The 15,578-nt window shown below is 24.2% G+C and overlaps 1 protein-coding gene across 1 annotated transcript; it reads right to left on the bottom strand.

The window, feature by feature from the left end:
- Positions 1-868: 868 nt before the first annotated feature.
- Positions 869-7,448, bottom strand: LOC145833965 (peptidyl-prolyl cis-trans isomerase-like 1). Its single transcript, XM_082941253.1, has 4 exons — positions 7,362-7,448; positions 4,101-4,255; positions 1,486-1,644; positions 869-1,309 (listed from the first exon to the last, which is right to left on the bottom strand). Exons 1-4 carry the CDS (start codon positions 7,412-7,414, stop codon positions 1,155-1,157), a joined length of 522 nt encoding a protein of 173 aa, XP_082797379.1. The 5' UTR covers positions 7,415-7,448; the 3' UTR covers positions 869-1,154.
- Between the last annotated feature and the right edge of the window lie 8,130 nt (positions 7,449-15,578).

The raw sequence follows: 15,578 nt of genomic DNA, 5'->3' as shown, positions 1-15,578 counted from the left end.
TTAATTAATAATTTTATTCATTTAACCTAAACAAATTAAAGTTTTTTTAATATCTTAATTTAAACAAAAAGATTGCAGCCTTCTACAAGTAACCCAACATTTTCAAAAACATGTCTTTGGTGGACCGCTAAGTTTCAATTAATTTTACCTAAAAACTTTTTATAAGCATAATTGTGAGAAACGATCTCTTTTTATGCATCACTGTTTAGTTAAAATGAATGTAAATGCATTTTTGTAAATATTTTTATTTTAGAAATATCAGTTCTGGTTGTTTTGCACATGTTGCTTTTAATAAGCTAAAAACTAGAGAGCGGATTGTAAGCTAAAACCTGTTTTTTATTTAAAATATATTCAAAAATATATATTAAATTATTTTTAAAATATGCTGTTAAAGCACTAAAACAATATTATTGTTAAGAAAATACTTTATGTTTTATCTTAACAACTACAAAATAGTCAATAACTTAACAACAAAACATTCGAAGTTATTCAGCTAATTCATATCACATCTACTGCTTGTTAACTTATATTGATCAAACCATAAGTAATATTAAAAAATATACTCAAAGTAAACAGTTCAAGGAAACCATTAAATAAATTTTACAACAGGGATGTGATCAGCGATCTAAAGTTTTAAGCCTCTTTGATATTAGTAAGTAAAATCGGTAAAAATAAATACAAATTATATGCAATCAAAATCGTTAATCTTAATATTTATCAGTAACTTCGAGATTCAAAAAAGAATTATAGTAAACTAGTGCAAATATTGTAAATAAGCTTGGTTTTAAGTTATTAATTTATTTGGCTAAGTTTATGTTTTTTTAAACGTAAAATCAAATGATTTTAAATATAAAACAGACAGCAAAACTCAATAGTTAAAACAGTTTTATTCTTCATTTTAATTAATCTACAGCTAAACCAACTTAACTAATTTAAAATTTCATAAAAAAGTTGTACAAAAAAACTTCAGATACTAACATAAACAAAATATTAAAAAAAAAAAGTTAACTGGTTCTTGTTAGATCAAAAAATTCTATTTAGAATACCTAATTTCATAAAATAAAATTGTTAAAAAGACAAAATGATAACTGTTATTTATAAACTTTCCAAAGTAAATTTAAAATATACCAAAACTGAATTCCTACTGGCACAAATCACCAACTACTTTTTTCACCAGATTGATCGGTAGGGAACGCTGTTACTATTATGACATCATCAAGAGGTCGATCGTTCTTGTTTGTTGCCACTTTTCCTAACTTCTGCACAATTTTCATTCCTCGTAGAATGCGGCCAAAAATTGCGTGTAAACCTGATAAATTTTAGTTCATTTGGTTTATAAATTTTATATATCAATTAGTTATACATTTTAGAAAATCTCTTCAGTGAAGTGAGTAACCATAGTTTAATATTAATATATGGTGCTATGTTTATTACTACAAAAGAATGAAACCACTTGTCAAGACTTTCATATTTTACAATACCTACCATCAAGGTGCTGTGTGGGTGCTAATGTGATGAAAAACTGGCTTCCGTTCGTATCAGGTCCCGCGTTTGCCATCGACAAAATTCCCGCTCCCGTGTGTTTCAGATCTTTGTGAATTTCATCTTCGAACGTGTTTCCATATATTGACGCGCCACCACAACCTTTCGAATAAAATTAAATAACATTTTTACAGAAAGAAATTTTAATCTTGACCAATCTTTAGGTGTGCAACTTGTACAACACATAAGACTTCGTAAAATTTTGTTTTTCTAGTTTTAATTTTATTGTGAACTTGTGCATAGTAGTGTGCATATAAGTATTAAACTTTGCACATAAACTTGTTTAATTGTTAAAACAAAATTAAACAGCTCTATATTTCTTTTAATATTTTCAATACATATTGATAAACTCTAGCATAGTTTAATCAATGAGAATAATTTAACTACAAACAAAAATACTAAAATATACATTTTATTGACTTTAACACACGATAATAATCTAGTCTGTACAAAATTCTTTAATAAATATTGTATTTAATTTTAATTTTTGTTTAGTCTGCTCAAATAAAACAAAATAATTTTCAGCATAGTTTTAAAAACTTTCTATAATTATTTTTAATAAAACTATTACAGTTACTACTTGTTTTATTTTCAACGAAATAAAATCATGTTAAAGTTAGTTCAAGTATAAAAGCTCAGGTACAGAAAAACAAAAAAATAAAACAAATAAACTATTTTTTGCAAAAATATAACAAATAAAAGATAAAAAATAGGTATTTATAAACAATTTAAGAGTAAGTAAATCAGCAAAAACTCGATATAACTATACTTACTAATAAAAAAGTACGTCGAAAAATAAATTTAATTTAGCTTATACTATTTAAAACTTTATTCGTTTACAATGTTTTGTCTTATCAGAAAACCAAAAATTAGAACTAGGTTATAAGTGTAAGTATATTGTAATTTACATATAAGTAGGGATACTTATATATAACTTGTGTGAAATAGCATAAAGAAACGTTTTAAAATCAAAGAACTAACACGATTTATATAAACTTAAAAATAAACATTAGAGCTTTACACAGGGTTGCCTTTTTTTAAATTTCTTCTAGGTTTTATGATTTCTTCAAGGTTTTTAAACTAACAACTTTTTTTATTCATTTATAGTATAAAGTTAAATTTAAGGTAAAAACTGTCTAAATTGCTAAATATTGAAAAGATACTGCAATCCTGTACTTTACAATAAATAAATGTTTAAAAAATATTTAAAAAAACTAATTGCATGGTAGGTTTTTCGTATTTAATAAAAAATACACTACTTTACAATTGAAATTATATTTTAAAATTACAAGTTTTTTGTGATATTTTTTTAAATTTCCACTTTTTCCAGGTTATGCTTACCTAGGTAGTCAAATTCAAAGTTTTTCTAGGATTCCAGGTTTTTTTGGCAACCCTGTTCACAGTAAGTCAGCAACTTGACGAATAAAAAATAAAACGGGGTTTTTTACACAGAAAATTAATAGCTTACAATGCAAAACGCATCTAGAGATTGAACCCAAAATAAAAATTCCGTTTACAACAATAGTTTTGCCAGTTGGAGCAAAACAAGTTGGAGGATTTATGAAAAGATCAAACTTTTATGTATTTAAATTAAAAATCAATTATCAAACGAAAACCCTTAAAATTACTTTTACCTAAAAGGAACTTTTTAATAGTTTAGAAAAATTATTTTAAAGTTTCATTGATAAATTTCAGTTGAAGAGTTCATTTCATTTAAAAAATTTAATATCTACTTAACATTTGCTAGCTACTACAACAAAAAATATTAAGATATATTTTTAACTTCCCTTTATTAAAGTATAATTTAAAGCTATTTTATACGAAAACAACATCAAGCAAAAACACTTTAGTAAGCTACTACTACTTCAAGTCTGATAAAGGTTTTTCAGTAGTAAATTTTTACTTAGCTTATAGTCTTATATTATCTTGGAATACATGAAAATAATATTTTTGAAAAGATTTAAAATTATTGATGTTATACAAAACTTCACTATGTCAAGTTTAGCGCAATTTTGAGCCTGTTTTTAAATTTAAGTTTTTCATTTATGGCAAACCAGCTGAACTTTTTACTTGTGTAGATAATTATAATATCAATTAATTGATCATAGATTAGCTTTTATTTTTTAAAGTAAGATGAATTTGAAAAATAAATATATACTCCAAACTACCTTAAAAATCAAAATAACTATATTTAAGTTGAGCGCACACTTGATAACTGAAAAAAATATAGTTTTAAATATAGTAATTTATTGTTATATTATTTGACAACACTAAATTAATTTTATTTTTTAAATTGGTATTTGCTTTGTACTACTTTTAAATCAAACAATAAAATGTGAAAAAACAATTACTTCATGACTTATTAAACTTCAAAGTCACGATTTGAAAATAAATTATATTTTTGAGATTTAAAGGAACATAAATTAGATTTAAAATAAAATTTTATTTAAATAAATTTTAAGAAAAATTTATAAATAAAACATACAAAGCAATAAAAACAAAAGCTTTACCATTTTTTTCATCTGTTAAAAAGTTATAATTATAACTTAAGTATTTACCTGTAGCGGTTGGATCTCCGCCTTGTATCATAAAATTGCTGATAATTCTGTGAAACTTAGTGTTGTTATAGTAACCTCTTCTACACAATTCTGCAAAGTTTCGGCAAGTTTTTGGTGCATGGTCGTGGTACAACTCAATTTCTATAACACCCAATCTGTAAGTATTCAAGAGTTTGAATAAAAGTATAAAACTCATGTAGTAATATCTAGTCAATGTGTAATGATGTACTACAATTGTTTCACAGCTAATGCAGTTTGTCAGGTATAAATACAAGAGTAGTCTAAATTTTGTCTAGTTAGTAAACATTAACTAAACTTATTGCTCAATAAATTAAACAAAATAGTCAATAAATACATAAAAGTTAACAATAATATACAATTAAACAAAAAAAACTTTTTTAGTACAAAACTGAAAAATAAACTAATATAACATTTTTAAAACCATAAATTTTTTTGGTCAAGACTCATCAGTGAAACGTTCTTTACAAAGTGAAATAAATTTAAATATATTATATTCATAATATTCTAAATTCTAAAAGAAAATAAATGATGTAACAGTAGGAAAAACTATATTTAACTTTTTCTTTGAATTAAACTGTATTATTAATATTGTTAAATATTATCACAACACGAAAAAATGACATTTACACACACATATTTATTTATATATAATATAAGTTCGGCTAATCACAGAAAAATATACTTTTTGCAGAATTATCAGATAAACCTTGAACCCAGTGCCTGGAGATTTTTATACACATCATGATTATTCTGTTAATAGTCTGGTAAATTATTCATACTACGGTAGTGACAGTTGTACTAATAAATGTTATAATTAGTTTTTTCAATAAGGAAAACATCTTTGTAAACTCTTTGTTAATGATTAATGAGTGCATGTAAATAATGTCATTTAGGTATAACTTCTTGAAACAAATGTTGATATTTTTAAACCAGGGCCATTACAACTAAAGCTCAGTTTGTGGAATTTTTGATACTTTGTAATTAAATCATCACGACTATCAAAAAAAAAAAAGATACAAGATTTACAAAACATCAAGTAACAGCAACTGTATAATATACATTAAAGTTGTTGTTTAGTTATTTCATAAAACCTGACTTAGTTCCTAAGAAACTATTTAAGTTAACTTGGATAAGTAAAAATTATGTAAAAACAAGGGATAAGTAAAAATAATGTAAACTGTGAATTTTTTAAGGACAGTGATTTTAAAGACAATTTAGTATTTTGCTCTTGTAATAACTTTTTATATTAAGAGCATATGGGGGGTAAACCTTTTTTTCAAGTAGGTATTATTTTTACACAAAAAACAAACATATGTTTTTACCACTAAAAAAATTAAAAGTAACTTCTTAGATATAAGTGATCAAAGTAAGAGAGTTTAATAGATTCTTATAGGATGTACAAATCAAAACAGCAAAATTACTTCATTAAAAACATATTTTCTTCTTTAATATGGTTCAAGTTTTTCTCATATAAGTCTTTAATAAATTTTTAGGAACCTTTATATTTAAATAAGAAAATTGATAGTAATTATAAAATATCAACAAAAAATTTGATCTTTTTTTTAATTTTGGTAATAATTTTTTTCAATCTGCTCCTATGAGTTTACTGTTCCAATTGAAAAGTTTTATTGTGGAGTTTTCTTGATTTTTTGAAAAAAAAGACTATAAATTAAAGAAAACATACAAAAAAGAATAAAAACAACCTAAAATTAAGAATTTCCTTTACAAAACTTTTTTTAAATTGTCTTAAACTGTGCACAATGTGTTTATATGATAATTACCAAATGAAAAAAGAAATCCAGCTAAAAACTCAAAGGTTGCATTTGTTGGGTCCCATACAATTTGCATGGGGGTTTTCAGAAAATTGGATTTGGTCAAAGTAAAAGTTTATTCAAATCATCTAAAATTTTGCACAGGGTGTTTTTGTGGTATTTGCTAAGTGTAACATTATTTTCCATACAAAAACTCAAAAGCTGCTATATTTATAAGCATCCTAATACATAAAACCTCTGAGTTTAACTTTCTTGTAATTTTTATTAAAAGATTACTGGTAACAGATTGTTCCAACAAAACTATACTGTGGTAGTGACTATGTAGATTGAAAAAAAGTTAATCATTACACTTACAAGTTAATAATCATGTGACAAAAATTCTCAGAGATAAAAGTATAACAGGAAACCTAAAAAAAAAATTATGTAATTTTTAATACTTATAAACCATGAGTCATGAGTGAGTCAGAAATTTCATTTAACTATTGTGGTGAGAGTGAAAATGTTTTACAGGTACATATTATAAAAGCATTGTATACATTTGAGGTAGGCAACATTTTAGTTGACAGACCATACTAAAATTTTTTTGCAAGCTGGACTTGTTAAAGTTTCTTAGTGAATAGAGTAACTAAAAACACTTAAAATCAAAACTTAAAATTTTTTAAGACTTTTAAAAATAAATCTGTATCACAAAAAGATCTTTTAACTAGCATTATGGTATATTTAACAAGCAAATAATAATCACATTTTAAAATCTTTGATACAAAAAGGATCAATTTTATCTGTTTTATTTTATACAAGCTTACCTAAAAAGCTTTTCTAAAAGCTCTAAAAATTATGTTGTGTGCCATATATTTTTCCCATTAGGCCATTTGTTTTTCCCTCTAGACTTTTAAAGTCAATTTTTAAAAACTATAAAAATTTGTCTATGAGACTCTGCAATAAAACTTTTTAATTTTTTTACATTATTATTTATTTTCACTTAATTATTATTTGTTTTGTTCTTACATGGTTAATTTGATGATATAAATAAACTCAAGTTATAAGGTTTTAAAATTAGTTTAATATATAAAGTTGAAAAAAATAGTACATTCAAATTTTAAGAGTTAGTTTCAAAAAAATTCCAATTAATTTTAATTTAATATAGTTTTTCTGAATAGTATATGATTCTTGATTTATTTTAATTTACTAAGAATGTTTTACTGAAAGATACTTATTCATAAACTTAGCTATAAAATAACTGAAAGGTTTTTTCTTGCACCAGGTCTTTGGACCAAATATTTTGAGTGCTTTTTTTGTTGTTCAATAAACAACAAACAAAATGTTTTTTAACATAAAGCCAGCTAATATTACTTTCATGAAAAAAAATCAAAATGAAGTATTAAGTAAAGTACTGTACAACTACAAAAACGTTTTTCATTAACCAATATAGTACTCTTTTTAGTAAAGAAAAAAAAAGTTTAAAACTAACGAAGTTTCCATTACAACAACTGGTGGTTTCCATGAAGATGGTGGAAGTTTCATAACTTGTTCTTTATTTTAATATATAAAACCTAATTTAAATGCTCTAGTGTTATACCAAAGCCAAATTATTTAAAACAAGGATACAACAAAGAAACAAATTTAAGCAACTAGATTTTCTATTAAGAAAATTAAAAAGTCTTTTAATGAGTAGTTAATAAAATAACATATAGCAAGTTTGTACAAGTTAATAAAATTCCTTAAAGAATGAACACACAAGACTCAAAACAAATTTCATAAGTTTTTATGCTATGTATATTATACACAATGTTAATTGAATTATTACAATCATGCGACCAAATATTTTGTAGCCTTGTTATATAAATTTAAATGTTTTCCAGTTATTTAAGACAAAAACTACATTACTGATGGTAATCATAATTGTTTTCCATACCAAACAACTAATAAACGCTTTTTGTGATAACTACAGGGTTGCCATAGGTTTTTTGAAATTTTTCCAGGATTCTAATTTCTTCCAGGTAGTACAAGAACAAGTTTTTAATTTAATTTTCATTATAAAATTAAACTCAGGTAAAAAAAAATATTTTAAATACTATAGTACAAAAATATTAGGATACTTAATTGCTACATTAACCGTGTATTATACAATATATAGAATTCTAAATGATACAAAATAAAATTATTTAGTATGATAAATTGTTTGTGTCTTATCAAACTTAATTGTTTTACATGTAAAAATAGTTTTAAATACCAGACTTTTCAGTAATTTTTGTTCCAAATTCCGGTATTTTCTGTTTTTTTTTTCAAATTCAAGATTTTTTCAGGTTTATCATTTCTTTATGTTGTCAAATTTTATTCCAACAAGTTTTACGGAAACCGTGTAATTAAATATTATACTATCAAAATCCACCTGCGTTCAAAATCAACTTAATATCTTGTTTACTTTATTAAATAATTTAAATATGGTATGTTTTTGCATTTTCTAAATTTATTGTTCACTATCACTGATACCCCTAACCCTTACCCTCAATTGATAAGCAGTTCTCGAATTTGACTGGGTAGATTTTGAACGTGTCCCTACTAAATATACTACTTAATTTAGGTTACTTAAAAAAAATTTAAAACTTTTAAAAAATAAGAAACTTTTTGGATTGTTTATAATTTTTCAACTCAAGTTATGAGTAATTATTCAGGGTTGTCACTTTTAGAGTAAAAAAAAAACTATTCTGAGTGACTTTAACTATACTTGAGTTTTGTAGATCCTTATAAAAATTTATTTGCCTCTGGCGCAAACATCATGTTAATTTTCCTTCTAAATAATAACTTAACTTTAAAAAATTATTGAAATTTTATGCTGCATACTTAAACTTTTATTATTTAATTGTTTCTATTTAACATAAATTCAAACTATGAATAATATCAATTTTAGGTTTAAAACACAAACTACAATGTTCATCTAGGAATAGTGAAGAGCTAACCACAAGACTAAAAGATATTTAAATAAGCAAAACAAATTTTAAAAATCAATTTATTTAACAAAATTTATATATAAATTAATATATAATATAATAAAATAAATATTGACATAACATTTAATGTTAATATAATATTTATTAAATAATATTTAACATAATAAAATAAAAATAATATAATAAAACAAATGTTTATGCATTACTTTGGTTTTTTACCTGGTTTTGGTAAGCGTTAGCTGACCTTGTCAAATAACAACAAAACAGTAAATACATTTAGACAATGGCAGTAATGATGCTCATTGATACATAAAAACATAAACAAAAGAATTTTGACATTAAGTATTCAAATTTTAATCAAAGATGCATAATTGGGTGAACTTAATATTGGTATTAATTAATGAAAATTAAAAAGTTTTAAAAAACTAAAAAATATATGAACAAAAACACAACAAATTCTTAACAAAATTCTTAAAAAGCTAACAGATGATTAATGCTATTAATATTTAATAATACAATTTGTTTTATTATATTTAGCTCTTTACACTGTGTAAATTGAGCATCTTTTTTACAGGCAATATCAATAGTATATAAATAAATAAAATATTAAACTGGATCAACTAAATCTTATTCATGATCAAAAAAAAATCTGTCCTAAGAACTTTATAACTATCCCGAGTTTTTTACTAAAAACTAAACTATCTTGAGTCAGTCTGAGTACAAATAAATACATTATATCCTAAGTTATCCTGATTTTTTAAGTTTTTTTAATATCCGAGTTATACTGATTTTCATAAGTGTGTGGCAACTCAAGCATTGTTTGTTTCAATTATTTTTTTCTAAGTACTGGTTTAATTACATAACTATTTTAACATCAATAGATAGTTTATATTATTTTCAACTAAGTTTAGGCTTAGTAACAGTTTAGGCTAATATAAATTTAAGGGGTAGCAGTTATTGTATTCAAAAAATTTTGAGTTTTTCACAGGAAATACTTTGTTTAATACTATTTCTCTTCTATACATGACTAAATAAGTTTCTTTTTTCTCTTATTAATCATTTCTATTTAACTGCTACTAACAATGTCATTCCAACTATTAGCAAGACAATTGTTATGTTATAAAACATCTTAAGTTTTACTTTATTTTAATTTCATTTGCTTTAAATTTTGCAATGTGCATAAAATAACAGTGTAAAACTGTTTTTCAAGGCAGCACCTCTAATATAATTTTAAGTACATAAAGTTTGGTCCAAAGACCTGTTGTACAAAAAACTTATTGGTTATTTACTCATACACCAGAACAGTTTAACCTCATAATAACTTAATGTTAATGATATATAATATATAATTTGTTCAAAATTGATGTAAAGCCGCAGCATTGGAGTACTTTTAAAATCAAAAATTAAGAAAACTATACTATTTATGTAAAACTGATCTAAAATAGCAGCTAATAGAAGTATTAATACTTATCAAATAGTATTGAGCTATAATTTTTTTGTGAAAAATTCAAAATTATTTTGAAAACTGCTTTTGCTTGAAGTTATACTTATAGTATTAACAGTTATTTATGAGAATCTTCTCTAAAAAAATTTAACGGAACATAATCTTTAACGATATCTTATCAAGTACTGTAATTACAGTTCTTTTCAGATTAGGATTGCCTCTCCTTTATTTAAAAAAACTGTCCTGAGTAACCAATAACTGTCATAGTTACTTTAACTAAAACTGACTTGAGTCATCCTAAGTTTTTTCAAATTCTTTAAAACAACAAAAAAGCATTTCAAAATCAATAAAAATCAAGTTCTTCAACATATTTATTTATAAAAAAACAAAATATTTAAACTAAATTAACTTTGGTTAGAAACACAAATCAGGCACACATTATTCAACAATATTCACTGGAACTTCTTCTAAATAATATGATAAACAATATTTGTTTAATAACAGGTTCAAATTTCTAATATGTGCTTTTAAAACAGTAATGTCATCAACAAGGTACGCACTTTAAGAGGAACACATTAAGTAACAAAATAAGTAAATCAAAAAAAGCAATAATGTATTTCATAACTACTTTACTTGTTTCATTTTGTTAAATAATTTTTTGACAAAATCTAGAAAATAAACAACTATCTGTGATTTTTAGAAATCTTAAAGCTATGAGTTTTTATAAATAATAACAAAAAACTATCGTGAGTTTAAAAAAAATATATATCCTGAGGTATCCTAAATGTGTGGCAAACCTGTGAGAAGCTTCACTCACATGTCCCCAGCTGTGTGCAAAACCAACCATAACAGGGGTATTGATTCAAGTTGAGCCAAGTTAATTGGTGCAGGAGCCACAAGAGTTGGTGTTGCAGAATTAAGTGCAAAAATTGGTTATGTCTTAGGAATTATTATCATTAGTCACTATTTACGCCAGGAACCCATTGTTGAAGCAGCAATTATTCTTAAGGGCCATTCTTTGACCTTCCCTCTTAAAAGCTATGGGTCTATTCTGCTTGATGTTAGCTTTCCTCACATTGTAATCTACAAGCTCATGATAGATTTAAAATGTCTAAGGACATATGGGAAGTGGGGGGTAAATCATCTTTTTCACAATTCAGTCTTATTTTATTTAGTTTTAATTGAGCAACAAGTTGCTTTACAGATTTTTAAAACTCAAGACAATTTTTGAGATATAGCAGGTTAAAGTTGATGACTACTATAGGTTCCTTATGGGAGGCACAAACTAAAACAGCAAATAACTAGAAATCTTTAAAATTATATTTCCTCCTACGTTTTTTTAGATAACTACCTCAAACTTTCAGGAAATGTTACTTGCAATATTTAGAAAATTTAGTTGGACAAAATTTAAAAAAATTAAAAATCAAGTTTTATAAGTAAAAAAAACAAAAAAAAAATTATTTATTTATTTTTTTATTCTTTCCAACAGAATTTTCTAAATACTGCAAGGAACATTTCCTGAAAGTTTGAGGTATTTATCTTAAAAAATGTAGGAAGATTATTAGTGAAATAGTCTTTTTTGTCGTTTTAGTTTGCACCTCCATTCCTATTGTAGTCTCCAACTTTGACCTGTTATATTTCAAAAATTATTTTTAATTTTAAAATCTGTAAAAAGTATCATGTAGCTTAGTTAAAACTCAACAATTTCCTTATCCTATCTTGGATGTAAGGTATGGGGGGAAATTCCAAAAAGCTTAAAAGAACAATACTATCTTATAGCATTTCAATCTGGACTAAAAAATGTATTACTCAAAAATCAATCAGACAGAAGTCAATTTGTATTTTCTGTTTTATATAGTATCACATAAAATGATTTTTTGGTCATTAGATTTTACTCTCTATTTTTTTCTTTTTAAGACTAATCAATGGCAGTTGTGTTGGCTGGGTGTGAGCGGAGTTGATTTGGTCTTGGTTATAGTTTTTGAACATGCAGTTTTCATTTACTAACTCTTTTTTTTTCATATGAGTTTTGTAATCAAGTATGATTATTATCTTTATTTATAATTCTTTTAACTTATTTTTTTATTTTTTTAAGTAAGATTTATTAACTAATTTTTTATTTACTTAAGTAGTTGTTAATTTTTTTTTTATTTAACTTTTTTTTTAACTTTTAGTTGTACTTTTATAGGTTGATTTATTTGTTTTTATTTTCTTACATGTATCTAGTATTTATTAGCATGAGGAATAGTAATTGTAACTGAGTAATTTACATATTAAAAAGTATAAGAAAATACTGAATGTTTTTATATTTTTGTTCTTAGCACATATATCTGTAGATCTTATTAGAATAGGTAATGCTCTAAAGTTAATGCTTTTACTTATGTTTGTTTTTACATATACATTGGAAAATATGTTAGTTATAGCAATTTCACTACTTCTCCCTTTTAATTTTATTATTGAACTTTTTATAGCATTTTTCCAGCTTGCTCTTGTAAGGAGGGCAAAAAGAAAAATGTGAACATACATTATAATTATCATAAAAATCAAAATCTTTGGGTGGAGACGGTGTGGTGCCCATGGTAGACTATGGTTTCCATAGTTAATATTGGCAGTAATGGGTTTAAAAAAGAAAGCATACCATTTTTTTTTCTTTTAGAGTTAATTTATTTATTTTTTAATTTAATTCAAAAAAATCATTTGAATTGATTAATAAATTATTCTTTTAAAGTTCTAAATAAAACTTATCACAGTTATTTACAAATATATGGTGTGAGGATCAATGACCAAAAGGTCTTTCTCCACACCAATCCATTGACCATAGTTGTGAGTATTCACAATTTTCTTTCTTTCAAAAAAAGATCAAATTTTGAAAAAAGTAATTCCCCCCCTATGCCTTGTAGTTATTATGATTTCAATTAGCTAGTCAAAGTACAATTTTTAAAGGCTTTAAGTATAAAGCTAAAATTAAGGTAAAATAATGCTTATAATTGTATTAAAATAGTGAAAAAACACCAAATTGCCAATTTCAATATATCTTATAAAAATCAAATAATACATTTATTTTTTCATAAAAGTAATTTTTCTAATTTATTCTATTTTACACACAAGAATTGTTCAAAATTTTATTATTTTCATAGAATTTTCTAAAATTTCAAATAGTTTTATTTTAATTTAAAATTTGCCTCACGAACAAGGCTTTTAATACTAAACCTATAATAAAACTTGTAATTTTGTAGGCATTCCTTATTGAATTTTGGTTAGTTTCAAAAGATGCTCCAATTTGTAGTTGCTTGAATGAACACAACATAAAAACTTTCGTATTCAAAAACTAGCTTAATGATAGTATTTACAAAACTTATACATGCAAACCAAGTATAAAACTAAAGTGAATTTTAACATGTGAAACAAAATAAAATATAATGAAAACAAATAACTAGATACTACAGCATAATTAACGCAGTTATTTGTATTGGATATAAAAATTTTATTGGACACAAATGAAAGTACTCAAAAATTTTTGTCTATGGACATGGTGTAAAAAAAACAATTCCGTCATCGAGTCATACACCACACATGGTTAAACTAAAACTATCATGTGCTATAGAAAAATTAAGCATCAATATCCTCTATAGAAAAAAAAAGACAAAATATTTTTAAAAGATAAATTTACAAAAAATAACTTAACTTAAAAAGAATGGAAAAATTGAATCAGTCACGTTAACTTTTAAGAATTAAAAAAAGACTAAAAAGTATACTACAGCAGTTGACAACTTTGCTCTTTAGAAAAAACTTAACTATTTTTTTTAGAGTTTTGTTTTGTTACTGGTTTTTATTAAAAACTTAACGATGTTATCTAATTTGTAAACTTTAAAATTGTAGATAAATATCTATAAATTAAAATTAAAATCATTGGGGAAAAAACATAACAACAGACTCAAAACAGTTTTTTCTTTATTAACTTTCACATCAAACAACAAAAAAAAGCTAAAAAAATTAAATCTTAGTTTTATCAGCAACTACAGTTATTCAACTATTTTTAAATTAACATGATAAAATAAATAATATTTGATTAGTAAACAAATCATGTTTTAAAACAAAGGCTCAGCCATTTAAACACGTATCATTGTCAATAAGTAGATAAAATTTTGTTTTTTATTATTATAATAAAATAGGCATGGTTCTCTTACACTTGAGACATTTATATATGTATTAAAAGTTTCCCAAAAAAATTTGGCTATACAGTAATTTTTTTACTATTGAACTGAAAAAAAAAACACAATATCATATTACAACTTTTTACAATGTAGTAGGCTATACCAACGCAATTAAACCTAAATAAAATACTTAAACATGACTATCCTAAGACATAAAATAACTATTAATCCATTGCTCCTTTTAATAAAAGCATTATTCATATTTATTTTATGCAAACTTTGTTTATTTAATTGATCTTTTAAGAGTTTATATAAAATACATATCTTATTTAAACAGTATTTGATTTTTTTTTTAGCTTTTTTAAAAGTTAATTTAATTTTTGTTTTATATTTTTTGGAATAAATGTACCAATGCTTTATTTATAACAATGTTGACTTATTTAAATTTAGTTCATTTATTTCTATCCAAAAACAACAAACCGTACTTTGTTTGACTTATGTATAATGATTTAAAACTTAAGTATAGAAATTTCTTAATTAAAAATACTTCATACGGAACACCAATTTCGTTTAATAATTTTCATTTTACTTTTTTTATGTGTTTTGACCGATTAGGTATTAATATGCTCAAAGGAAAACTTTTGCACGGGTAAAAAAAATTTTTATTGTTTATTTATTATTTTTAAACTAGTATCTTTTTTTTTACTACCACTATAACCACTGGACACTAACCCTCACCTTTGGTCGGTACGGTACACTTTTTTTATTCTTCTTGTTTTTTATATTGTATTAATTTATTTTACATTACTGTTACCCTAACCCTTACCCTTGTGGTCGGTATTTCTATTATTAATATAACTTTTTAAATTTTACTCTCTGCGAAATTGACACTCGTGAAAAACTAACCCTTGATGCAAAAATTACCTTTCGTGAAAAAGTAACCCGTTCTGTTCTGACCAGTTTTAATTACTGTTTAAAGTTACTCTCAAATAATTATAGTTTTTTACATTTTTTATAACTGTATATTGTAACATACGACTTCAAAATTTTGCTTTAACTAGATAAAATAGTATACTTCTAGTTTTATCTATATTTGATTGCAGTTTATTTTCTTTTGGCCAATTTGATATTTTTTGAAG

Source organism: Thalia democratica, chromosome 4 (assembly GCF_965202585.1).
Source record: "Thalia democratica chromosome 4, ktThaDemo2.hap1.1, whole genome shotgun sequence".
Classification (NCBI taxonomy): domain Eukaryota; kingdom Metazoa; phylum Chordata; class Thaliacea; order Salpida; family Salpidae; genus Thalia; species Thalia democratica.
This window is presented reverse-complemented; position numbering and strand designations above follow the sequence as displayed.